General features: G+C 34.0%; 1 protein-coding gene across 4 annotated transcripts in view; it reads left to right on the top strand.

The window, feature by feature from the left end:
- The window catches only part of Ncc69 (sodium chloride cotransporter 69), a 309,232-nt gene that overhangs the window by 124,055 nt on the left and 157,810 nt on the right, over window positions 1-27,367 (top strand). For 3 of the 4 annotated variants that reach the window (XM_075308676.1, XM_075308675.1, XM_075308673.1), the window contains exon 2: window positions 14,455-14,983. In XM_075308676.1, the coding sequence (XP_075164791.1) occupies window positions 14,748-14,983 (236 nt within the window). In that variant the 5' untranslated portion in view covers window positions 14,455-14,747. The remainder of the gene's footprint in view (window positions 1-14,454; window positions 14,984-27,367) is intronic. The other variant, XM_075308674.1, reaches the window with a different exon arrangement.

Genomic DNA, 27,367 nt, shown 5'->3' with positions numbered 1-27,367 from the left:
ACTTGACTATACGACTAAGTTTTATGTTTGTACAAAATTTCAAGCAAATCGGTATAAAACTCTGGCTGCTGGGTCCATATTAGTGCATATCGGGCGAAAGATATATATGGGAGCTATATCTAAATCTGAGCCGATTTCTTCCAAAATCAATAGGGTTCTATTCTGACCCAAAACAGGAACTTGTGCCAAATTTGAAGGCGATTGGACTTAAATTGCGACCTAGACTTTGATCACAAAAATGTGTTCACAGACAGACGGACAGACGGACATGGCTAGATCGACTCAGGGACCCACCCTGAGCATTATTGCCAAAGACACCATGTGTCTATCTCGTCTCCTTCTGGGTGTTACAAACATATGCACTAACTTATAATACCCTGTTCCACAGTGTGGCGCAGGGTATAAAAAAAAATATTTGACGTAATTAATTCTTTCACTTGTTTTCGAATTTCGAAGTCTGAAGGAAAAAATTGCAAATAATATTTTTAAGAAATGGGGGAGACACGAATGTAGTAAATATTTATGTTACATTTGTATATAGTTTTTTCTCCTATCTAGTGATATAATGGATTCATTTGGTTTTTGAGTGTGGCATTGAACCCATGAACCTTTGTATGCATGGCGTAAATTAAGGGTAATTAAATTAATTAGGTTCCTTGATCTTGTATATTAGATCAATATTTTTCAGTGTAGATGATATGATGATATTTCTTCGTTTTTCTTTTCCAATGGATATAACAAAATGGGGAAACCGAGAGCAGAAACAATACTGTCCAATTAACAAACTGGACATGAATAGAAGAACAAAATTCAAATTAATACAAATATTGACCTTAGTATATATTAATTTTGCGGATGCATATATTATGAAAAGTTTGTTTTCTTTTAGGAAATACAATTTAGTTTTTCATTTGCCACAAAAAACAAAAAAATCAGCATTTGTTTTGAAATGAAAATGTAAAATTGCTTAATATCAAGCGAATGCATTTCCATATGAATGCCTGGAGACCATTCTATGGCAGTGATTCCAAACAATCTGACTGATTGTAATTGGCTGCTTAGTTCAAGGACAGACCTATTTAAAATGATAAAGACTACCATCATCATTATCATTGTTGCTATTGTCATCGCCGTCATCATCATCATCACATCATTAACATATAATTACAACATTTATTCCATAAAATGTTGTGCTTTGCCATAGAATAGATTAAATGAATAAATGCGACATCTATTCTATGAGATAAACATTGAAGGTTCAGGTAGGTACTGAAATAATTTTATAGAGTACTAAAAGTTTTTGGGGGTCAAATGAAAGAATGGCAATACACTAAAAAAATGGATTTCATGTGATAAATTCTGGAGTAATGAAAAGCTCAATCGTTCAACATCCGTCCCAGCAAAAAATTGGAAATTCTTTATAACTCATTACCTGTAATTGCTCTTCTGGAAGTTCATTTGAGGTGATGTATAAAAATGCTCTGTTTTACGCAGTGTTTTGCAATAAATTTAATTTATATTTATTTATTTATTTATATTTTTACAATCACAATAAATTATGAAAATAAACAGGAAATATAGGTGCAACATAGGTTTTCCACCTGCAATAAATTTAAATTTTCTAAAAATTTACTGTATATAATACACAGTAAAAAAAGTAATATAATGTAAAATTTCAAAAAATATGTAAACAATGTTCAGATCTATTTTTAGGTAGACGTGGAATTTGCGACAAAATATTTGCTAGTATTTTTCAAAATGGCTCTATGTAGGAAAATAGTCAAAGAAATTAAAAAAGAAAAAATTGAAAATTAATTTATTTTTTAACAATAGAATAAAATCTGAAGAACTAATGCGAAAGCAATGCAGCGGATGCCTTAAAAGATGACTTCCATCCTCTCACACTTCCATGTAAAATTCATTGCTAAGCCAAATTTGCACTACTTCCAAAACGAACATTTTCATTGGTTTTTCGTCTACGCTTTTTTTGCTGGGATATTATTGCAGTTTGCACTATTCGTGGATAAAAGGGTGCAGTGGTAAACCTTACTAAGAATTTAGTAGGAAATTGTTTGTAGGATTAGGCATAAACTTTTTTCAATGCATACCTTATACATTCCAAAACAAAAAAAGTTTACCTGGATCTCAAGATTTTGACCTTCCCTCAAGGTTTTGAGTATTATTTCCGAACCAAAAATGCACAGTCTTTGAAATAAAGAAGCTATTAAGTTTCCTGTAAAATTTAAATTAGGATACAAATAACATTTATAAAATTTGTATTCTCTATATATAATACAGTAGAATTCGGTTATAGCGACCGCCAAGGGACCGAAATTATACGTCGTTATAACCGAACGTCGTTGTATCCAAATAAGTGTACAAAATATTTTTAAATTTTTTTTATCATGTATATTCATATTTATTGAGATTGCAAATAGTTTAGAATTGTGGTTTGTTTTCTATTTACAAGAATTTCTTTTAATAATTTCAATAATTTCAACGGAACTATATAAACTCTCTGATATATAAGAACTCCCAAATCGTAAATAATGTTTTAATGTGTGCACCGCACTGAAGGTTTCTGTCCTAGTTGGAATTTTGATTGCCTCATCTTCGTCATCTGGTTCATTATCGCTGTGAGTTTCATCATTTTCTTTTGTGTTCTCCACTATTTCTCTCAATGAAGGCTCTTCTGATGTCACGACGTTGTCATCGACATTTACGAACTCATCCCAGTCCTGGCTTGAACTCGAAATCATCCCAAACTGGTTTGAATATTTCTTCTTTGTCATTTGCACCTCTGTTTGGGTGCAAATGACGAAAACAAATTCTGTGATTCCCCGCAGTATATGTTTCTTTATTTAGTATTGGCTGACGACAAAAAATGGAATGAAAAAAATAAAAATTAGTACACAGAACTTATATCGTCGTTATAACCGAATGTCCAATCCAAAGCAGACGTGCAAATTGGTCGTTAAAAGCAGATGGTCGCTAAAACCGGAGTCGTTCTAAGCGAATGCTTGCGCATGTACAAACTATTAAGAACCAAACTTGCTTTGAAAATCCGTCGTTATAAACGGGTGGTCGTTATAACCGAGGTCGCTATAAATGAATTATACTGTATATAACAAAGGCTAGTCATATACATGAAAATAAATGCCAGTTTAAAAATCCTATGTATAACGGATACTTCAATGGAAAAATGGTTTTCTTAATTTCAAAGAAAAAAACAAACATGTACAAAGATGTAAAATCCTCAAAATCAGTATAAGCCTGTGTTTTAAGTTGCTTTTTTTTGCCTTTAACCCTAAGATTAAATAGCACAGATAATTTAAATCTAAAATTTTCGTCTTCATTTTAAGGGAATTTTGTCTTGCTTTAGAGACATGCGTCTTTACCAGAGAGGGAAAAAAGTTTGGAATCATATTTTAAAATAAAGTTTGAGGCAAAGGTTATGTATTTGCTTTTAGTTAGAGGAGTTAGCATAAGAAGTTAGCATCAGGGTTGGCCTGTCGCAAACTGTGACTTTTGCGACATACGTTTACGACGGTATAATACGTATGTCGCAAAAGTCGTAAACCTAGTGTAGAAAACCTAATTTAGAATTAAAGAAATTGTGAATATTTTTATACCCTCCACCATAGGATGGGGGTATATTAAGTTTGTCATTCCGTTTGTAACACATCAAAATATTGCTCTAAGACCCCATAAAGTATATATATTCTGGGTCGTGGTGAAATTCTGAGTCGATCTGAGCATGTCCGTCCGTCCATCCATCTGTTGAAATCACGCTAACTTCCGAACGAGACATGCTATCGATTTGAAACTTGGCACAAGTAGTTGTTATTGATGTAGGTGGGATGGTATTGCAAATGGGTGTTAGTATATGGTCTCTAACAACCATGCAAAAATTGGTCCACATCGGTCCATAATTACATATAGCCCCCATATAAACCGATCCCCCGATTTGGCTTGCGGAGCCTCTATGAGAAGCAAATTTCATCCAATCCGGTTGTAATTTGGAACATGGTGTTAGTATATGGTCTCTAATGACCATGCAAAAATTGGTCCACATCGGCCCATAATTATATATAGCCCCCATATAAACCGATCACCAGATTTGACCTCCGGAGCCTCTTGGAAGACCAAAATTCATCTGATTCAGTTGAAATTTGGTACGTGGTGTTAATATATGTCCTCAAACACCTATGCAAAAATTGGTCGAAATCGGTCAATAATTATATATAGGCCCCATATAAACCGATCCCCAGATTTGACCTCCGGAGCCCCTTGGAAGAGCCTGGCCGAATCTTACGGCCGTATATACTTGTTTAATTTAATTTAGTTAAGCTCCCCGATAAAAGGTATGCAAAAAATGTTTTATATTGCATTTATTCAAAACTCTACTAGATTTACATCTCTCATTCACAACTTCAAACTATTCTTGGTTTTCGTGGTCCAGGCTTTAGCTGCATCAACGAATGACTAGCTACAATTTTGAAAATGTTTAATTAGTATGGAAATTGGCTCTATTAAGCCAAAAAGTGATTTTTATAAAATTTTCTTTAAACAGCAATTCACTTATATAAGACTTAAGTAGTTTTCCTTCCTTCCAGTTTCTGCAGTAATTTGTGAAAGGTTAACTATGAGCGTCCGTACCGACCGTCACGTTTACTGCACCATCGAGTAGTTTATAGTAATTTTGGCTTCGAGTTTCCAATTGAAATAACTAACATATATTCTCAAGTTTTTTTAAACTCGTTAATAATTTTATGAATATTCCTGAGAATTGAAACTTCTTCGCATATATCATCATCATGGATATCATTCACTGCCTATCTGAAGGGTCTGAAGTATTTGGAGTTTGTGACGTTTGCTACTTTTTCTACATTTACGACGTGACGTTTACAACTTTGCGACAGTCGCAAACCTTAAAATGTTTGATACAGACCATCTCTGCTTAGCATAAAGGACCCAAAATTGAGTTATCTATCCCAGCCAGATCTATACTAAAGGCTGTGGAAAGGTTCATTCGCCCGAACCGAAACATGTACAGTCTAGGCGTGTATAGACTTGTATCTGGCGTTTTCTTTTCAATGACTATTAATCAGGTTCCTTAATCTAATTTGTCCATAAAAGCTCGAATAATAATTGTAAAAATTTTAATTAAAATTTTAAAGAAAATTTTCCCTAATATTGTGTAATTGGCGAGTTCTCAAATGGAGCGATGGAATCTTAAAATTTCCACGTTAGCTCTCATGATTTTTACATGTCGTGATTGACAACAAACGTTATTTTGTGACTTACACACAGAGAAAATTTCATTAAAATTGAGCCAACGAAAATTTTTCATTGATACAACGAAACATTTTCATTAAGACAATGAAAATGTTCGTTAATACTACGAAACGTTTCGTTGACTAAAAGAAAATTCGTTATAATAACGAAAAATTTCGTTATATTAATGAATTTGTTTCAATGGCTCAATTTTAATGACACATTTCATTAATATAACGAAACTTTTTCTACCAGTGTATTTCAGATAGGACTTTAATTTTAAAGGTTTATATCTTAAATTTAATCAAAAACCCGTTTTAGCGGATTTACTATGAACTTGATTTTAATTGAAACTTTTTCAAAGAAATTTGCCTTTCATATGATATCAATATTATTGTTTTCTTTGTTTCTTTTGTTTTTTATTCTTTACCTTATTTAAAGAAATCTGTCTCTGATATTGTGTAAATGGCGTATCCTCAAATTTGGATTGTATAACCTTTCATATTAGATCAATATTTTATTCTATGTACTATGTAATCCATTGTTCATTTGTTCATCTTTCATATCAGATCAATATTTTTTTTCAGTGTATATAATCCACTGCTGCAATTCAGTATGATGAAATAGAATATCGCAGTGTTCGTTAGTTTAGATTTTAGCTGTATTTGACCTATCAGGATTGACAACAAAAATTCGTTTGTTCAATCAGCAATCTAAATTTTCCTCTTAAATTTAGGAGATAAGGACCAGCATAATCTTTAAGCCTTCCTCTTATTGTTCTCCTCTTGGGAAGAAAATATCATCCTGGACTTCTGGCGAAAATGTAAATACCACCAAAGAAGATTCCTAATCCTTCCTTACAAATTTAAATGGAACTTTGGTGATGCAGAAAATTTGCTAACGTTGAGTTATCTCTTAGGGAAAGAAGGATTTTTCTCCTTACTCACCAAGTGTGTAGAAAAACTATGACCTCAGGCTAACACTTTTCCTGCAGACAACATTCAATTAGGAAAATGAAAATGATTTAATGCTTCACAAGCCTTACCTCGCCCCGGGAATCTTTTTCAAATGGCCCTTCGAAGACATTTGGTCGAGTTAATCCCTTCAAACGTGATGCCGTCTTTGCTTTACCAAGCTTATGGGAAAAATGAACCCAATTCACACAAACTCTCGCACCCCAAACCAAATGGAAAAAATAAAAGGATTTCAACTAGTGAAAAGTTCACATTTTCACCTTTGAAAATGGGCCATAAAAGGAAGCGATCTATGTTTTTTTGGCCTCTCTATCTGCTTCCTGTTGTTATTGGTGTTTTGGTTTTTTGGTTTTCTGTAGAAAGTGCCATGAAAACGGATCCAAGTCACACAGAACATCCCCATCTGCCTTAAGTCAAAAGGGACAATGGACCCTAAAGGACTACATTTATTCCCCAAAACAATCCATAACTCTATTTCCTACCAATGATGATAGTGGGGATAAAATTCTATCGTACATTGAATGAAAAATAAAGTAAAAATTTCTTCATTCAAAATGAAGCTATTTCCTCTCTGAGTTAGATGTGAAATTTATTGCAGTTTGTTTCAAATGTTGAAAATTATACGCTGGACGAAATGTTGTGGGATAAATATTTAATTTTTCTGTCCATGTCTTTCTTCCACTTCGATATGATTTATCTCACTGCACAGAAAAAAATATTTTTTGTCTTCAATCACGAAATTATTTGATCCTATTAATTTTTGATTGGAAATTTAATTGATGCAATTAAGAAATTAATTAAAACAATTAATTTTTGCGATTGATTTTTGTTTCAATGTATTTTGTTTCAAGTAATTTTTTTTAAGTATTCTTCAAGTAAAATTTTATCGAAATCGTTTCGGATTTAGATATACATAGCTCCCATATATATGTATCGCCCGATTTTCACAAATTTGGCTTTAATAGCCTTATTTATTAACCGATCTACCAAAGCTACAAAATATCGTCCAAATCGGTTTAGATTTAGATATAGCTCCCATATATATGTATCGCCCGATTTTCACAAATTTGACCAAAAAATCTTTTATTTATTAACCAATGATACTCAAATTTAAAATAAATAAGATCGCCTAATATAGAGATATTAAGATTCAGGCTTCAAGGCTTAGGTAAAGTGGCAGTCCTATATTTCAGACTCACTGAGACTATTCTATCCATTTTGATGCCACAGTAGTGAATTTTTCTCTTATCTTATGAGTGCTTCCCGATTCTATGTTAATCTCAATGACAAGGAATCTACTTTTTATAGTCGAGTGCGAAAAACCACTTAGAGAAACGGGTTATCCTCTCTCAGTAATTCTGGTTTTTCTCCACCGCTGAAAAACTTTTTGTTGTTTTCTCGAAACTTGCTCCAGAAACTCTTACATAAATATATTGCCCGATTTTCACAAATTTGGCTACATTACCCACACCAATTGAGCGATTTCCTCTTGTTTAATACTGGACTCAATATTAGTGGGATACTAACCCTTTATACTAATAGAAAAAATTGCGTTCCACAATCGTGAACGGACGGTGACAAAATCAAACGAAAACGTTCACAAAAAATCAAAACGGAATGTTCACGATTTCATGAACGGCATTCGTTTTTCTATGGCCATGAAAAATCTTAAAATAATCGTTAGACGTTGTTATGGCAACTCCGCCGGTGTTGCAATGTGCTAAGGCGACTGTTAACGGGTGTGGTGCAGACAACACAGGTTCGAGTCATGGTAGCGGAAATATTTTTTTTTAATTTTGCTAATAAATTCGTAACCATTACGTTTTCAAATCTTGAACGCTGGACAACGCATGGTGTTATTTTAACGTTGCCAGATTAATCCCCATTTGTTCTCAGTTTGACAACACATGTGTGTTTATTCACTTTCATGAACGGATCGTTTCGAAATGGCCGCGCCGTTCATGATTTTTTCTACGGGTTTAGGTATAATATCAAGTTTGGTTCCAAATATCATGTATTGCTGTTCAGTTAGAGATTAAGCTCTCATAAACATGTGTCCCTTAATTTTCTTAAATATGGAAATTCGGTAGGGTATCATTGAAATAGGTTTGGGAGATAACCTATTTCAATGATACCCTACAAATGTTTATGTTTACTAATTCAGTGGAGGTGGTTTAGGGTATGATATAGTCGGTTCCGCAAGACTTTCTACTTTACTCACTTTTTTCGATTATAGAGAATCGAACGACGGACAATTCGTTTTGTCAACCAACGTAGTATCCATTGGGCCGTGTAGCTTTTATAGACATCAACATTAGGATGTGCGTGAAGATAAATTCCGAATTTAGTTAGCACAGACACAAACCATTTTTTTTTGCAGAGCTCTGTTAATTAGTTAACAGAGCTTCATAAAGGAGATAACAGAGCACTGTAACGAGTTAACAAAGGTATTTTCTGCCCTAACCAATGATAGATTTATTTTTTGATCACCAGGAAAAATATTAAATGGTCTTCCTGACCAATTTACTTTATATAAAATTAAACCACCCACTTGTGGCATTATCACTCACAGCTACATTCACATACATGTCTCAAAATTTTGCAGAAAATTGAGTTTTTCGGCACAATTTTTTGAGAGGGTGGGACTCATAAAATTCTTTATGAAATTCTGGACAGGATGCCTCCAATGGCCATTGTGGCCAAATGGACAATTGTCCCACAATGACCCATACACCATATGAAAGAGCTTGAAGAGCTCTATCGATATTTGAGAGAATTTTCCGCCGGTCAGTTTTGGAGAAAAATCAATTTCCTTGTAAAATTCTGGACAGGATGCCTCCAATGGCCATTGTGGCCAAATGGACAATTGTCCCACAATCATACTTTGGTGTATGGGTAATTGTGGGACAATTGTCCATGCGGCCACAATGGTCACGTGAGTCCCATCCTCTCAAAAAATTGTGCCGAAAAACTCAATTTTCTGCAAAATTTTGAGACATGTGTGTGAATGTAGCTGTGAGTGATAATGCCACAAGTGGGTGGTTTAATTTTAGATAAAGTAAATTGGTCAGGAAGACCATTTAATGTTTTTCCTGGTGATCAAAAAATAAATATATCATTGGTTAGGGCAGAAAATATCTCTATTAACTCGTTACAGCGCTCTGTTATCTCCTTTATGAAGCTCTGTTAACTAATTAACAAAGCTCTGCAAAAAAAATGGTTTGTGTCTGTGCTAACTAAATTCGGAATTTATCTTCATAACATTAGGGTTACCGTTGAGAATTTCTGTAAAGTGGCAGAATAGGTGGTACAAAAGGTAACATAAAAGGTGGCACACGCATTTTATAAAGGTGACACACTTTTTCATAATAAAATTGTACACACACACACACATATTCGCAAAATTTTTGTGAATTTGCTTTTAGGGAGTGTTCTGGTTATGCGAATTCGCAAAATTATACTGAAGTCAAATGGGTTGTATTTGAGGTCAGAATATGACTACAACAAAAACCAAAGATGTAATCGGCTATGTTGCTAAGAAGCGATTATAGGCCATATTCGAAATTTATATTTAGTAACAACAATCATTTTTTTTTTATTATTTAATTAAAGCAAAAATCAATCACGACAAGTAATAGTATTAATTAATTTTTAAATTGACTTAGGTGATTGGTACTATCTGTAATTGAAGACATTTAAATGAAAATTAATTGGATCAATTAATTTCGTGATTGAATCCAAATATTAGTTTTTTCTGTGTATGATAACCGAAAGAAACCGGTTATGGTAAGTCTTTATTCTTAAAAATTGACTTAGGTACTAACATTTCTGTTATTGAAGACATTTAAATGAAAATTAATTGGATCAATTAATTTCGTGATTGAATCCAAATATTAGTTTTTTCTGTGTATGGAAACCGAAAGAAACCGGTTATGGTAAGTCACTGTTCTCAAAAATAGATTATTGCTATATATATGGCGTAAATGCTCTTGGTAAGTGGTTTTTCGTCCCAACTATTTACCTAGTTTTTATTGAGATCTAATACTTTTTTCTAGTAAATCGGATGATTTACCTTCACCAAGGTTAGGTTAGGTTAGGTGGCAGCCCGTTGTATCAGGCTCACTTGGACTATTCAGTCCATTGTGATACCACATTGGTGAACTCTTATCACTTAGTGCTGCCCGATTCCATGTTAAGCTCAATGACAAGGGACCTCCTTTTCATAGCCGAGTCCGAACGGTGTTCCACATTGCAGTGAAACCACTTAGAGAAGCTTTGAAACCCTCTGAAATGTCATCAGCATTACTGAGGTGGGATAATGCACCGCTGAAAAACTTTTTGGTGTTCGGTCGAAGCAGGAATCGAACCCACGACCTTGTGTATGCAAGGCGGGCATGCTAATCATTGCACCACGGTGGCTCCCTACCTTCACTAAGGTTTAATTTAAATAGACTGACGAAGGGTCTATGTCATCCAAATATCACAAAATAAGATACGAAATAATTTTTTTCGTACTAGAATCTAACTTCTCTTTAACGCCAATATTTTTAATATCAGTGTAGAGGGGCCAATATCTAAAGGATATTCACAACTCTTTAAAAACTTATTGAAACCCTATTTAATTATGAATTACCACTACGTGACTACTACGTTCACTACGCATTACATTGATATTTTGGAAAATGTTTACAAACATGTCACAGGGCATTTATTTCCGAATGCAAATATCCACAAAAATATGTGGTAATCCATAGAAGAAAATACATTGGAAATTTGCAAATATGTGACCAAAAGCATTTATGTCCTTATCGAATTATTTGTCCACAGGTCAATATTGAATTTATTGGCCTAAATATTGAAAATATTGGATTTACATAAAACCAGATGGGAGATAGATGGGTATAGAATGGCCTTAGGAGTTATACAATCTGCATTTCAGGATATCTTTCGTCCTTTTTTGTTAGTACTAAAGGCATATTTTTGGGATGTATTGATCTTAATCCGATTGGACATAATCCATTTATGTCGATTATAACAGAAGTGGCTCACAGTTATATTGCTATGGTAGATGGGCTTTATCCTGTGGTTGAATCAATTAAATTAAGACAAAAGTGGATTGAGGCAAGAAAGCATTTGTGACATATGCATCAATTGAATTGGAAAAATGTTCACGTTATCTGAATTGAAGTGGAAATGTTTAATTTTATCTGCAAATTATCACAATTATTAATGAGAATCTCATTTCCATCTCATTCTTACTCTGTTCTAAACCTATTTGAAACAAAAAAGTTAAAATTACCCATTAAACATATAAAAAGAGCGAATTATAAAAATTGTATTAAAAGAACTTCCTATGTAGTTAAAACAAAGAACATCTATGAGAGGAGATTTTTGGAAGTGCTTTTAAGTGGTGCCTTTGGAAGAACTTGTCCAAAAGGATTGCGTCGGAAGTGGCAAAAATTGATGGAGGATTCAGGGATGCGCTTTAAAAGAAATGTATGTGGAACAACGTCCATTTTTTTGCTGGGTTGTTCCATCCTTTTTAAAAAACGGGGAGCATCAGAAGTCACTTGGAAGAGCGAATTATAAAAATTGTATTAAACGAAATTTCCTATGTAGTTAAAATAAAAAAGAACGTCGTTGGGAGGACATTTTTGGAAGTGCTTTTAAGTGGTGCCTTTGGAAGAACTTCCAAATTTTGTTGCTCGGAGCCTAATCGAGTACTTTCTAATACTTGTCCAAAAAGACTTCATCGGAAGTGGCCAAAATTGATGGAGATACGCTTTAAAAAAATGTATGCGTCCATTTTTTGCTGGGTTGTCTCATACTTTAAACAATTAAAGAAAGTCTAAAGTCGGGCGGGACCGACTATATTATACCCTGCACCACCTTGTAGATCCACATTTTCCGATCTGGGCAAAATTTGTTAGACTTCCATAAAATCTATACACTTGGTTTATAAATTAGGCAATAAACATGAATTTCACTAATTAAGAATAAAATCAAACAATATTAACATTTTATTTCTATTTATTGTGTATGCTCTTAATTATTGATATTGGACTTGTATTGCGACCTAGACTTTGATCACAAAAATGTGTTCACAGACAGACGGACGGACGGATGGACGGACAGACGGACATGGTTATATCGACTCAGGGAACCACCCTGAGCATTATTTCCCAAGGCACCATATGTCTACCTCGTCTCCTTCTGGGTGTTACAAACATATGCACTAACTTATAATACCCTGTTCCACAGTGTGGCGCAGGGTATAAATATGGGAAACATTTAAATCTGAAGCAATTTTAAGGAAACTGCGCAAAAGTTTTTTTTTTATGATTATCGCTTGATTTATATGTATTTGATGATAAGGAAAATTACAGTCCTTTTTACAAGTTTTCGACTAAGCAGAGGCGATTTTAAAAGGGAAAATGTTGGTATTTTGACCATTATATGGGAGCTATATCTAAATCTGAACCGATTTCAACCAGATTGGGCACGCATAGCTACAATGCTAATTCTACTCCCTGTGCAAAATTTCAACTAAATCGGAGTAAAAAATTGGCCTCTGTGGTCATATGAGTGTAAATCGGGCGAAAGCTATATATAGGAGCTATATATAAATCTGAACCGATTTCAATCAAATTTGGCACGCATAGCTACAATGCTAAATCTACTCCCTGTGCGAAATTTCAACCATATTGGGCCAAAACTCTGGCTATTAGAACCATATTAGTCCATATCGGGCGAAAGATATAAATGGGAGCTATATCTAAATCTTAACCGATTTCAATCAAATTTTGCACACTTAACTGAACTACTAATTGTACTCCTAGTGCAAAATTTCAAACAAATTGGGCAAAAACTCTGGCTTCTAGGACCATATTAGTCCATATCGGGCGAAAGATATATATGAGAGCTATATCTAAATCTGAGCCGATTTCAATCAAATTTGGCACGCATAGCTACAGTGCTAAAACTACTCCCTGTGCAAAATTTCAACTAAATTTGGCCAAAACTCTGGCCTTTCGGACCCTATTAGTCCATATCGGGCGAAAGATATATATGGGAGCTATATCTAAATCTGAACCGATTTCAATCAAATGTTGCACACTTGACTATACGACTAAGTGTTATGTTTGTACAAAATTTCAAGTAAATCGGTATAAAACTCTGGCTGCTGGGTCCATATTAGTGCATATCGGGCGAAAGATATATATGGGAGCTATATCTAAATCTGAACCGATTTCTTTTAAAAACAATAGGGTTCTATTCTGACCCAAATTAGGAACATGTGCCAAATTTGAAGGCGATTGGACTTAAATTGCGACCTAGACTTTGATCACAAAAATGTGTTCACAGACAGACGGACGGACGGACAGACGGACATGGTTATATCGACTCAGGGACCCACCCTGAGCATTATTGCCAAAGACACCATGTGACTATCTCGTCTCCTTCTGGGTGTTACAAACATATGCACTAACTTATAATACCCTGTTCCACAGTGTGGCGCAGGGTATAAAAAAAGAAGAGCACCAGAAGTCTCTTGGAAGCATCTTCGCCAAGTGTCTCGAATATTTCTTGGCCTCCTCGTATAGCGATTCATCAGCGATAAATAATGCTCTGAAATGGTCTCACTTTTACGCTAGTTGTCCAAAGTAAAATTGTGCTGATTTCGATAAGTTTATTTAGAGAATCATAGGTTCTTCCCTTTCTTTCCGATTTTTTCCTACTTGTTTTGCATGAACTGATTTTTTTTATATAGTATCTGTATATGTTTTAAATTTTTGCCATATTGGTTTATTTTCAAATTGTTATGTTTTCTTAAATTAAATGCACTAATTTATTTTTGTTTTGTTTTTTTTTTCTGTTTCTATTTTCAGTTGTTTCCATTAAATGTTTTGTTTACTTTGTGTGTACACGTCTAAACCTTTTAGCCTCGGCAATAAACCAACATGATGACCTAGGCCATACGTCATCATGATGGTTATGAAAAAGTGCAAACATTCGAACAAAAATGAAAATCGATGCTGCCGTTGTCAGGCGCGAATAATAACCGATATAGGAAAAGAAAACGGAAAAATTCGGAAAACCCCTAATGGATACGGAATATTTATGTAGAATTTTACACTACCTCTGAGGGAGGCAATTAAATAGAGACCATTTTAACGAAACCATTTTTTTCGTTTTATTTTAGTTTGTTTTATTGGTGCTTAAAAAAAGAAAATAAGCAATTAGACGTTCTATTCCCAGTGGAGAAAAAATATCGCATTCAAGTGACAACGCACAAAAATTTGGCTGATAAAATTAAAAAAATAAAATCCCTCTTTTAAATTTTGCCTTCTTTTCTCTGTGATCAAAAGTTCAATTTAAGGGGAGATATCAAAAGTCTCACAATATTATTTGTGGTTTTGTATTAACACCAATTGACTTTTATTTGTGAAAAAAAGCGAAAAATCCGATATCCTTTTTGATTGAGAAAAGAAAAAAATGTCCGACTTCTCATCGTTGGAGATGGGTTCGGTCGATAGGCCACCCAATCGATTTCAAGTGAACCCTGTCAATCACAAAAACAACAATGACAAGCCTCCATCAAATTCCGCCGGCACTGATGTCCCACATGAAGTGTATCGCCGTTTAACCGGAAGCGATGGTGAACCCCTGGAGGACGACACATTCAACGAGGATGCCTCACAAATGGTCAAAGCCCAGCCCAAACAACAAAGGTGAGTGTGCTTATCATGATGAAGGTATTTCCTGTGCGATTGTTTTTCTCTGCATTTCGTTTTTCATTTGATTTTCAAAGGGAAATTGGGTTTGTTCCTTAAATTCGATTTAATGATTTAATTTATTTTTGTTTTTTTTTCTCGGCGGTGTAATGAGATATTCGTTTAACTGGATTTATTTTGCTTTCAATTTGTTATTGGCAATTAAATATTGACAATTTACTACTGTGTTTACCTTAATTTGTTTGTATCCTACACTGAGAGAAGGAATATAATCGCCCCAAACATGTTTCAAGACAAAATGTTTTTTTTTGTTTTTGTTTTTGAATTGTGAACATGGAACAATTTTGTAGGAGCCATGTTATTTTCGCCAACTATGTATATTTTTGCCGAGAAAACAACATTTTTGCGGCAAAAATATTCCTTGTTCAATGTCCAAAAATATTCTTGTGCTCTTGAAATATGTTTGGGGTGATCACATTCCTTGCATAATAGGCCCAATGTTTCGAATGGCCTTGAAGATTTTTCGTATAGAAACGCAGATACACATAATGGCTTGAAGTCTCTAAAGACAAAGTCTCTTGAGTGAAAACTCAATAATATGGGAGATACTATAATCTTAAGCCATCGTTAACAATTTTTTGACTTAGCAGTGGCGATTTTATATATGGGAGCTATATGTAAATCTGAACTGATTTCAACCAAATTTGCCATGCATAATATGTTAGGTCAGGTTATGTGGGAGCCCGATGTATCAGGCTCACTTAGACTATTCAGTCCTTTGTGATACCACAGTGGTGAACTTCTCTCTTATCACTGAGTGCTGCCCGATTCCATGTTAAGCTCAATGACAAGGGACCTCCTTTTTATAGCCGAGTCCGAACGGCGTTCCACATTCCAGTGAAACCACTTAGAGAAGCTTTGAAACCCTCAGAAATGTCACCAGCATTACTAAGGTGGGATAATCCACCGCTGAAAAACTTTTTTTTTGGTGTTCGGTCGTAGCAGGAATCGAACCCACGACCTTGTGTATGCAAGGCGGGCATGCTAACCATTGCACCACGGGGGACATGCATAGTAACAATGTTATCTCTGTGCAAAATTTTATGTAAAACGGAGTAAAACTCTGGCTTCTGGGGGCTTATAAGTGCATAACGGGATATATGGGAGCTATATCTAAATCTGAACCGATGTTTTTTGGATTCTATTCTGACCCAAAAGACATACTTGAAGTCGATTGGACTAAAATTGCGACCTGGACTTTGATCACAAAAATGTGTTCACAGGCAGACGGACATGCCTAGATCGTCTCAGAGGCCCACCCTGAGCATTATTGCCAAAGACAAAGGGTGTTGCAAACATATGCACTAACGTATAATACCCTGTTCCACACAGAGAATACAGATTGGTTGTGATAACCGAATTTATTGCAAACATCATTTTGGCAGTTGTAGCAACTATCTGTTGGCAGTTGTGGCACCTGACTAATTCGGTCGACTCAATCGAATTATAGGAGATGCAATTAAAACCCAACCATGGCAATACCCCCAATTGAATTGAAAAATGATATATTTAGTTAAATTTACACATTATAGGTAATATTTTTATTTAAATATATTCAGAGTATAAAACAGATGCACAAAAAAAAAATATTTTTTAGATCTTAAACAATAATATGAAAAAATAAAACATTTACCTAATAATCCTGGGAAGTGCATATGCCACAAGAGATTGAAGTCTGCGATCGAAAATCTTTGAGTTTTCCCATCTACTCTTGATTCAAAAAGCCTCCATAACGAAAAATTTGTTGACCAGATGAACGAATGATGTAGCCTTAAATCAAATCCAAGGTTAGCGTCCATAACCCATCGTAATACGCTTTACGGTTAGAATGCTACACTTTATTTCCTTAGACTACATTTTTAATTGATCCCTAAAATTCGAAGTTTTTTGTGTCCTTAAGGATAACAAGCAGTTCCGCTACAAACCATTAATTATACCCTGCGCCACACTGTGGAACACGGTATTATAAGTTAGTGCATATGTTTGCAACACCCAGAAGGAGACGAGATAGACACATGGTGTCTTTGGCAAAAATGCTCAGGGTGAGCTCTTGAGTCGATAAAGCCATGTCCGTCTGTCCGTGAACACATTTTTGTAATCAAAGTCTAGGTCGCAGTTTTAGTCCAATCGACTTCAAATTAGGCACAAGTATGTGTTTTCGCTCAGAATATAACCCTATTGATTTTGGAACAAATCGGTTCAGATTTAGATATAGCTCCCATATATATATTTAGCCCGATATGGTCTTATATGGCCCCAGAAGCCAGAGTTTTACACTAATTTGCTTAAAATTTTGCACAAGAAGAACAATTAGTACTATAGTCAAGTGTGCCAAATTTGATTGAAATATATTTAGATATAGCTCCCATGTATATCTTTCGCCCGATATGGACTAATACGGTCCCAGAAGCCAGAGTTTTACCCCAATTTGGTATAAATTTTGCACTAGGAGTACAATTAGTAGTGTAGTCAAGTGTGCCAAATTTTATTGAAATCGGTTCAGATTTAGATATAGCTCCCATATATATCGTTCGTCCGATTTACACTCATATGACCACAATGGCCAATCTTTTAATCCGATTTAATTGAAATTTTGCACAGGGAGTAGAATTAGTATTGTAGCTATGCGAGCCAAATTTGGTTGAAATCGGTTCAGATTTAGATATATCTCCCATATATAGCTTTCGCCCGATTTACACTCATATGACCACAGAGGCCAATTTTTAACTCCAATTTAGTTGACATTTTGCACAGGGAGTAGAATTAGCATTGTAGTTATGCGTGCCAAATTTGGTTCAAATCGGTTCAGATTTAGATATAGCTCCCATATATATGTTTTTCTGATTTCGAGAAAAATGGTCAAAATACCAACATTTTCCTTGTAAAATCGCCACTGCTTAGTCGAAAAGTTGTAAAAATGACTCTAATTTTTCTAAACTTCTAATACATATATATCGAGCGATAAATCATAAATAAAGTTTTGCGAAGTTTCCTTAAAATTGCTTAAAATTGCTTAAAAGTCTTATCAAATTCTGTCCAAATCGAGTGATATTTAAATACATGTATTTGGGACAAACCTTTATATGTAGTCCCCAACACATTTGACGGATGTGATATGGTACCGAAAATTAGATCAACAAAGTGGTGCAGGGATATTATACCCGTCGTCCCCGCCAGACTTTTGACTTTCCTTACTTGTTTTTACTAACATTGTGTTCCACCCTAGTGCATTAGCCGACCTAAATTTTGACTCTATAGATTTTGTAGAAGTCTATCAAATTCTGTCCAGATCGAGTGATATTTAAATACATGTATTTGGGACAAACCTTTATATGTAGTCCCCAACACATTTGACGGATGTGATATGGTACCGAAAATTAGATCAACAAAGTGGTGCAGGGATATTATACCCGTCGTCCCCGCCCGACTTTAGACTTTCCTTACTTGTTTTTACTTCGTTGCAGTCCATTTCGAGCTCTTAAAGAGTATATCTTGTATGCGACCTATAGAGGATCGCAAGCTATACTTCTCGTCTGTATTTCCCGCCATATGTAGCCGTTTTGAATTAAAATGCAGTTACACACAGGTTTATGAAATTTGAAAATACAATATATACTAAATTTTAAAATGATGAAATTGAAATTTTAAACATAATTCAAATAGAATTCGGCTGTAGTTACCAACTGCAAGTGATGACTACTATATTACAGTTGGGAAATTTCGTTACAGTAGATCGTATCTACCGATGTTAGGAAATATGTTTCATAGAAGAGATATTTGGTTGCCACAACTATTTATCTTGCCACACAGAAGAACATTTATTGGAATTTTCGCCAAATGGTTATAAGGAGAAAAATATATTCATCAGTACCGAAAAAATATTGAGACAACTTATATTTTATTCTGACTGACTGTCGAATATTCATTACTGCAAACGTGTTCCAACCAATCTCTTCTCTGTGTGCACAGTGTGGCGCAGGGTATAAAGACAAAAACTTAGCAGACACTGTTAATTCCTTACTCGTGGAATATCCGAGAGTTCATACCAAAAAATCAAAATGAAATAAATTAAATTTTACATTCTCTCACTTATAATGATACCCTGCAACTTTTAAGTACCATCTACACTTGACAGTCATCCAAATTGAATAAATTACTACCCCATACCATGGCCATAGGATTAAGTGAAATCCATTCAATGGCAATACAAGACTAACAAAGAACCATGAGTATGTAAAAGTTCAATGAAATGTAAAACAAAAATAAATAAAATGGAATGTGAGAAACTGCCCGTGATCCTTGATGAAATACAACAAGAAAATTTACATTTTCCCTACAACCCTACACAATCCTACTCTCTCTCTCTCTGATAACAACAAAGGAACAAGAAAATCATGAATAATTATCTCCATTGGAAACCCTGTGATTCCTGACGTTCACACTCAGTGGAAGCAGTGCAGCAAATACAAAACAATTTGTGAAAATATTTTCATGTGAAATAAATCACAGCATACATACCATAAATGAACTTTACGAATCCATTCTTTATTTATGTTTAACCTTTTTGTTGAGGGACTTGTGATACTGTTGCAAACTTGCGGGTGGTTTTATGTTGCATTGTATAAAACTAAAACTTTGCCAAGAAAATAAACAAAAGGAACTTTTTTAGAACTTTGCACAACCTAACCGATGGCATGTCTGGGAAGAAGATTGATCTGAATATGCCTAAGGTGGTGACGGTATGATTTGTAATCATAGTTTCGTTGATAAGAACTTAAAAAGAACAAGTATATACGGCCGTAAGGTCGGCCAGGCCGAAGCTTATATACCCTCCACCATGGATTGCGTAGAAACTTCTACTGAAGACTGTCATCCACAATAGAATTACTTGGGTTGCGGTAACACTTGCCGCTGGCAAGGTATCTTAAAACTTCCTAACACCGTAATATATACCACATAGTCCATACGTGGTATATATTAAACTAAAAAAGGCCGATTAAATACGTATATAATTAAGTTTAAAGTTTCTATAGAAATAAAATTTTGACAAAAAATTTTGACAACATTTTCTATAGAAGTAAATTTTGGAAAAAATTTTCTATAGAAATAAAATTTGGAAAAAAATTTTCCATAGAAATAAAATTTTTACAAAATTTTCCATAGAAATAAAATTTTGACAAAATTTTCTATAGAATAAAATTTTGACAAAATTTTCTATAGAAATAAAATTTTGACAAAATTTTCTATAACATAGAAATTATATTTTGACAATGTTTTCAAAAAAAATAAAATTTTGGTAGATTATTTTTGGGTCGATATGAACCAATTTTTTGTGATTGTACATGTACCAAATTTCAGCCGGATCGGATGAAATTTGCTTCTCTTAGAGCAATCACAAGCCAAATTTGGGGGTCCGTTTATATGGGGGCTATACGTAAATGTGGACTGATATGGACCAATTTTTGCATGGTTGTTAGAAAACATATACCAACACCATGTACCAAATTTCAGCCGAATCGGATGAAATTTGGTTCTCTTAGAGGCTCCGCAAGCCAAATCGGGGGATCGGTTTATATGGGGGCTATATACAATTATGGACCGATGTGGACCAATTTATGCATGGTTGTTCGAGACCATATACTAACACCATGTACCACCATACAAATCAAAGAGAAATTGCTACATTAGAGGCCAGTGCACCCCAACAGCTAACTAAATTGAAGTAACCACCGCATGTGTGGACTCAAAGAAGTATGAGCTCATAGTAACTTCAACAGGGTCAGTTTTGTTTTTGCAAGTTCTGTTATAAGAAAACTTGCAAAACAATATCGGTAATAGCATCAAATTTTAAACTCAGTTTAGATTTACTCGAACTACCAAAAAGTTGTGCGAAAGTTGCTTTGTGGTATTATGGCCCATTCACGACGAAGGGCCGTCTTGAAACGATCGCCACTTTGCTATTTTTTAGTGCTAAATGTATGGGAAAAATAAACTATCTCGTTTGAAAATTTAACTAATTCTTTCGTTTTTTTCGGGTAGAATAAAACAGAAGTGGTTTAAAACCGGTTGTGGCAACATGGTTTGTTTGGAAAGTCGCATTTTGCAAAAACAAAAACAAGCGAATTTTTGAAACAAAAAAAAACATTTTATACCGGATATGGATATAAATCAGTTAATATCTGCGGTTCTAAAACAATTTCGATATAAAAAACGCCGCGGGCGAACTTGTTTTTAACCAATATGGATATAAATCGGTTTATATATTCGATTGTAAGAAGAATGTATATGTAAAAAGCTCCTCAGACGAAAGTTTTTTTTTTTTTTTTTAATAAATATTTCCGGTCTTAACTACTATTTGAATGTACAAAGCGCCGTAGGAGAAACTTTTTTCATTTTCTTTACAAACCTAATATGAATATAAATCGGCTAAAATCTTCGGTTTTGGGAAGAAATGAAATAAAAGAAGCAGTTATAAAAACGATTTGTCTGTAAAAAGCGCCGCTGGCGAAAAAATTTCAATTTTCTATGTAAACCAGATATGAATATAAACCGGTTAATATCTCCGGTTTTAGTGGTGAAAGTAAGGAAAGTCTAAAGTCGGGCGGGGCCGACTATATTATACCCTGAACCACTTTGTAGATCTAAATTTTCGATACCATATCACATCCGTCAAATGTATTGGGTGCTATATATAAAGGTTTGTCCCAAATACATACATTTAAATATCACTCGATTTGGACAGAATTTGATAGACTTTTACAAAATCTATAGACTCAAAATTTAAGTCGGCTAATGCACTAGGGTGGAACACAATTTTAGTAAAAAAATATGGGAAACATTTAAATCTGAAGCAATTTTAAAGAATCTTCGCAAAAGTTTATTTATGATTTATCGCTCGATATATATGTATTAGAAGTTTAGGAAAATTAGAGTCATTTTTACAACTTTTCGACTAAGCAGTGGCGATTTAACAAGGAAAATGTTGGTATTTTGACCATTTTTGTCGAAATCAGAAAAACATATATATGGGAGCTATATCTAAATCTGAACCGATGTCAACCAAATTTGGCACGCATAGCTACAATGCTAATTCGACTCCCTGTGCAAAATTTCAACTAAATCGGAACAAAAAATTGGCCTCTGTGGGCAAATGAGTGTAAATCGGGCGAAAGCTATATATGGGAGCTATATCTAAATCTGAACCGATTTAGCTGATATTTTGCAAGTTTTTCGAGACTCATAAAATATTCCGATGTACGGAATTTGAGGAAGATCGGTTGATATACACGCCAATTATGACCAGATTGGTGAAAAATATATATGGCAGCTATATCTAAATCTGAACCGATTTTTTTCCAAAATCAATAGGGATTGTCTTTGAGCCGAAAGAGGACCCTATACCAAATTTTAGGACAATCGGACTAAAACTGCGAGCTGTACTTTGCACACAAAAATACACCAACAGACAGACAGACGGACAGACGGACATCGCTAAATCGACTCAGAATTTAATTCTAAGCCGATCCGTATACTAAAAGGTTGGTCTATGATTACTCCTTCTTGGCGTTACATACAAATGCACAAACTTATTATACCCTGTACCACAGTAGTGGTGAAGGGTATAAAAACTATTAAATTCAAATTTGCTTCCTAGTATCAAGTACGCAAAACTCAAATTTCCCTACTGTTTAGAATAGAAGTATTTTATTGCTGGAAAAACTGAATTCCAAAGGAATACATTCCCCATGGATTATTTAGAATTGGGCTATTTTTTTTTTTAATCCCCGATAATGTTGCATTGATTACCGGTAGTGCTGGAGGAATCACTAGTGGTTACCTGCACTGCAAAAAAAAAAAACATGCCCGGTTCCAAAGATTTTGTCTTTAATTTAAAAATTTTGGTATTGATTCCGAGCCAAAGAAGCGGAGAATACAAGTAAGGATACTTTTAAGACACAATTCTCTTTTTGATTTGGATTTTGTGTAGTTGCTTCCTGGAAGCAAGTTTTAATTTTTCGTTTTTTCAGCTTGTTTTCTCCATATGCTATCAAAGTCCTTTAAAAACGAGCTAACGACAACTTTATTTTCCAAATTAAGACTCGTCTTCAGTGGAAATTATGCTATGTTTCAAGTTAAAAACGTCTTTAAAATAAAGTCTTGAAAAACATGTCCTATATTTGAACGATTTTTTGCTTTGTAGTCAAGATGCAAAAAGACAACAAATTTAAAGACAATTTCATTAATTTTAAAGAATATTTCTGAATTATTAAAGTCAAGTTGACCTTAGCCCAAAAATTTTTTCTTTCATGTTATCATACACATTTCTAAGTCAAATCACTTAATTATAAGGACAATACGACTTCATTGAAAAGTTTATCGACTTTTGCACAAGGAAAAAAAGAGAGAATTGCGTTTTCTATGCTAAGCAAAATTTGCGTTCGTATGAAATGAAATCTTTGACCTCACGACAATATTTTTTTCAGTGTGGTTTAGCTAGGAAGTATTTATTATTTTAACAATTCAAACTCAAACCTAAATTCACGTTAAACTTATGGCATTTTTCAAATAAAAATAGTCTTGAAAGACATCTAATATTTTTGATCATTCTTTTTCGATTCCGAACGTCATCGAAATTTTAATCTTGAAGAATTTTTCAGATATATCAAATACTTGAAGACCTGAATTCAAGGGAATTCTCTTTTATATCAACATAGTCATTTCAAAGTCGAATTATATATATGTAAGAACAAAACGCCTTAAATGAAGGGTTTATCAACTTTAGGCTAAGAAAAAGACTTCTCAGAAAAATGGTATTCAAATTTTAAGGGCATGAAATCTTTGTATTATTGGGAATATTTTTTTCAGTATACACCAATGACAATTTACAACGATGACAAATAAAAAAAAAATCAAAAATAAATTTTATACAAATAATTTAGAAATGTTTAATTTGCTTGAAAATGATGACTGAATAGTTAGTGTTGAGAAAAATTATCCTTATGATTAATGATAAGAATTCCTTCAATTATCCTATTCCTCATGTTTCGAAGTAAAAATTGATGTATGTATGTGCAAATTCCTTTTGTTTAACATTTTCCATTTGTTGAACATTGTTCCAATTTGACTAACAATCAAAACAGCAATAGGGTGGCTGACATTGCTGTTTTCGTGACAGTGCGAGAACCCTTCTTAATATGCCTTGATTTTATGCCAAAAATTAAATATTTCATTGGTTTGATGACATTTATTTTGAAAGGAGTATGTTCAGTTGAGGAAAAGCATTCTGTAATAACTGAGTATGAATGTAAAATGATTTATTAAAATTTAGAGGGCTCATAATTGAGAGCCATAATTTTATCGGTTATCCCGACTTAGTTTTCTTTTGTTTTTTATTTAGAATTCACGGTCTTAAAACAAAAAACATATTTGTATGATATTAGCTTTTTACATCAATTCACTGTCTGCATTTTAAAAATCACATCGTTAACATATTTGAAATGATTTCTCATGCAAACTCATCATTTGAATTTGAAACAGACAACATTTGAAGATGATGGCAAATTCTTTTATACGTGAGTGCTACTAGTATCACCGTTGCCACGTTAGCATCCAATGTCAATGACTTTACAGAACTTCAACGTAAATCACTTGCTATGACAATCACATGGACTCTGTGATATTTATTTTTATTTTTTTTTTTTGAATTAGTTTCAAATGTTGAAAATTGAAAAGATGTCAACGGCACTACACACATTACAAATAAAAAAAATCACACTTGAATGAATATGATTACATCCTATTTTCTTTTAAATTTATTTTTATTTATTTATATGCAAAAAAATGCTTCATCACCAACCTTAGTGAAAATTTCTATACTTTTTTTGGAGTGATATAAATCGGTGAGATGAAAAGGTTCAAGTGCGCTTATGTAGAAGCGTAAAACCATGATTAGAATCGAAATATTGAATTTCTATTCCTTCATAGGACACATACATATTTATTCTATTTTAGCTGAAGAAACTCGCATAAATTATAAATTACATAGGTGATTCGTTGCTCTCCGCAAAAAAATGTGTCAATTCGGATGATTTAGAAAGTCATGCACAGTAAAGGTGGTTCATAATTTTTGCTTTAAAAATGTTTGCCATTAACTTTAAGACACAAACTATTGAAATTTGCGTCCCTCCGTTGCAGTCGTCTATGATTTTTGATTAAAGAAATAATCTTTAAATTAATTTAGATTTAGAATCTTTGGATTGAAGATGCAAATTTTCAAATATAGACGAATACTCAGTTTGGGGATTTTGCATATTTTGGTTTAAAGTTTTTTTTTGAAATTGTTATACTCTGCGCCACACTGTGGAACAGGGTATTATAAGTTAGTGCATATGTTTGCAACACCCAGAAGGACACGAGATAGACACATGGTGTCTTTGGCAAAAATGTGGGCTCCTGAGTCGATATAGCCATGTCCGTCTGTCCGTGAACACAATATTGAATGAATGAATGAATGAAAGTATGAGTGAATGAATGAATGAATACATTATTGTAATCAAAGTCTAGGTCGCAGTTTTAGTCCAATCGACTTCAAATTTGGCACAAGTATTTTGGCTCAGAATAGAACCCTATTGATTTTGGAAGAAATCGGTTCAGATTTAGATATAACTCCCATACACTGGAAAAAAATATTGTCGTGAGGTCAAAGATTTCATGTCTTTAAAATATGAATACAAATTTTGCTTAGCATAGAAGACGCATTTCTCTAAAATAAAGTTATTTTCCTTGTCCAAAAGTCGACAAACTTTTCAATGAAGTCGTATTGTCGTTATAATTAAGTGATTTGACTTAAAAATGGGTATCTTAACATAAAAGAAAAAATTTATAGGCTAAGGTCAACTTGACTTTAATAATTCAGAAAAATTCTTTAAATTTAATGAAATTGTCTTTAATTTTGTTGTCTTTTTGCATCTTGACTACAAAGCAAAAAATCGTTCAAATACAGTAATCCCTCGATTTACGTCGTCTCGGTTTACGTTGTTTCGATTTACGTCGTCAAATTTTTTGTTCCATCAAACTTTGATTTACGTCGCCATTCGATTTACGTCGTCGATTTTTTGCCCACTTTATCAGGAACGCCTTCCATAAGTAAAGTAAGTATCAACGATGATGACATCGTAACATCTTTTTCTGAAATTCTTGCCGAAATTGTTCCGGAAACCGTTGATGCTGTGTGTGTGTGTGATATGATGCAAGACCTATCGTGAGTTTGGGACAATCTTAGACATTACTGGGAGCAGCATACATTCAAAATTGCATGTACATTTGACCGTCAAAAACATCTATTCACGTTGGATCCCCCGTAATTTGTCAATCGCTCAAAAAGATTCGTTTCGATTGGTAGAGAGAAATGCTCCAAAAATACGATCTCTTCGAGAAACGTCTATGACATCGTGAGAAGTGATGAACCATGGATTTTCGTGTATGAGCCCGAATGTAAACAGCAGTCTATTGTATGGAGGTTGCTCGCGAACAAAGCACTTCCAAGCAAACGAAAAACTGGACACATCACAATCGTACCACTAGAACAACGCAGAACGGTCTATTCTGAGTGGTACACAACCATTTGTTTGCCAGTTGTCTTCTAAAAAATCAGGAAAAACAAACGTCGAAGACGGATTATTCTTCACCGCTGGAATGTGAGCACTCACACATCGGCTCAATCAACTGCAATTCTTTTTATTGCCTCACGTAAAAAATAAAATGAGAGGTCTCTGTGACTTTCATGTGAATTGAAAAAGGTAAATAGGTATGATCTGCAATATAAACCTCTGGAATGGAAAACTCTAAATGTTCACTTTTGCCATGTAGCCCAATGTAAGACGAGAATTAGCATTCACAAAAGAATATGAGTGTTTGCAAGTTGATGATATTTGAAAATAATTTTGGTGGAGATCTCTGAATGAATTACTGAATTACCTTTATTTTTGAAGTTTTTTTTTTTTATATTATGTATGTAAATGGACTTAGGAGTAAGTATGAGCAGTTTTTAATTCGGTTTACGTCGTTTCGATCACGACGTAAATCGAGGGATTACTGTATAGGACATGTTTTTCAAAACTTTATTTTAAAGAAGTTTTTTACTTCAAACATAGCATAATTTCTACTGGAAGTCGAGTCCTAATTTGGAAAATAAAGTTGCCGTTAACTCGATTTTAAAGGACTTTGATAGCATATGAAGAAAAAACAAGTATATACAGCAGTAAGTTCGGCCGGGCCGAATCTTAAATACCCACCACCATGAACCAAATATTAGGGTTTCCT

This window comes from Haematobia irritans, chromosome 4 (genome assembly GCF_050003625.1).
Source record: "Haematobia irritans isolate KBUSLIRL chromosome 4, ASM5000362v1, whole genome shotgun sequence".
In the NCBI taxonomy this organism is placed as follows: Eukaryota; Metazoa; Arthropoda; class Insecta; order Diptera; family Muscidae; genus Haematobia; species Haematobia irritans.
The sequence above is the reverse complement of the archived record's forward strand: the minus strand, read 5'-3'. Positions and strand labels throughout refer to the sequence as shown.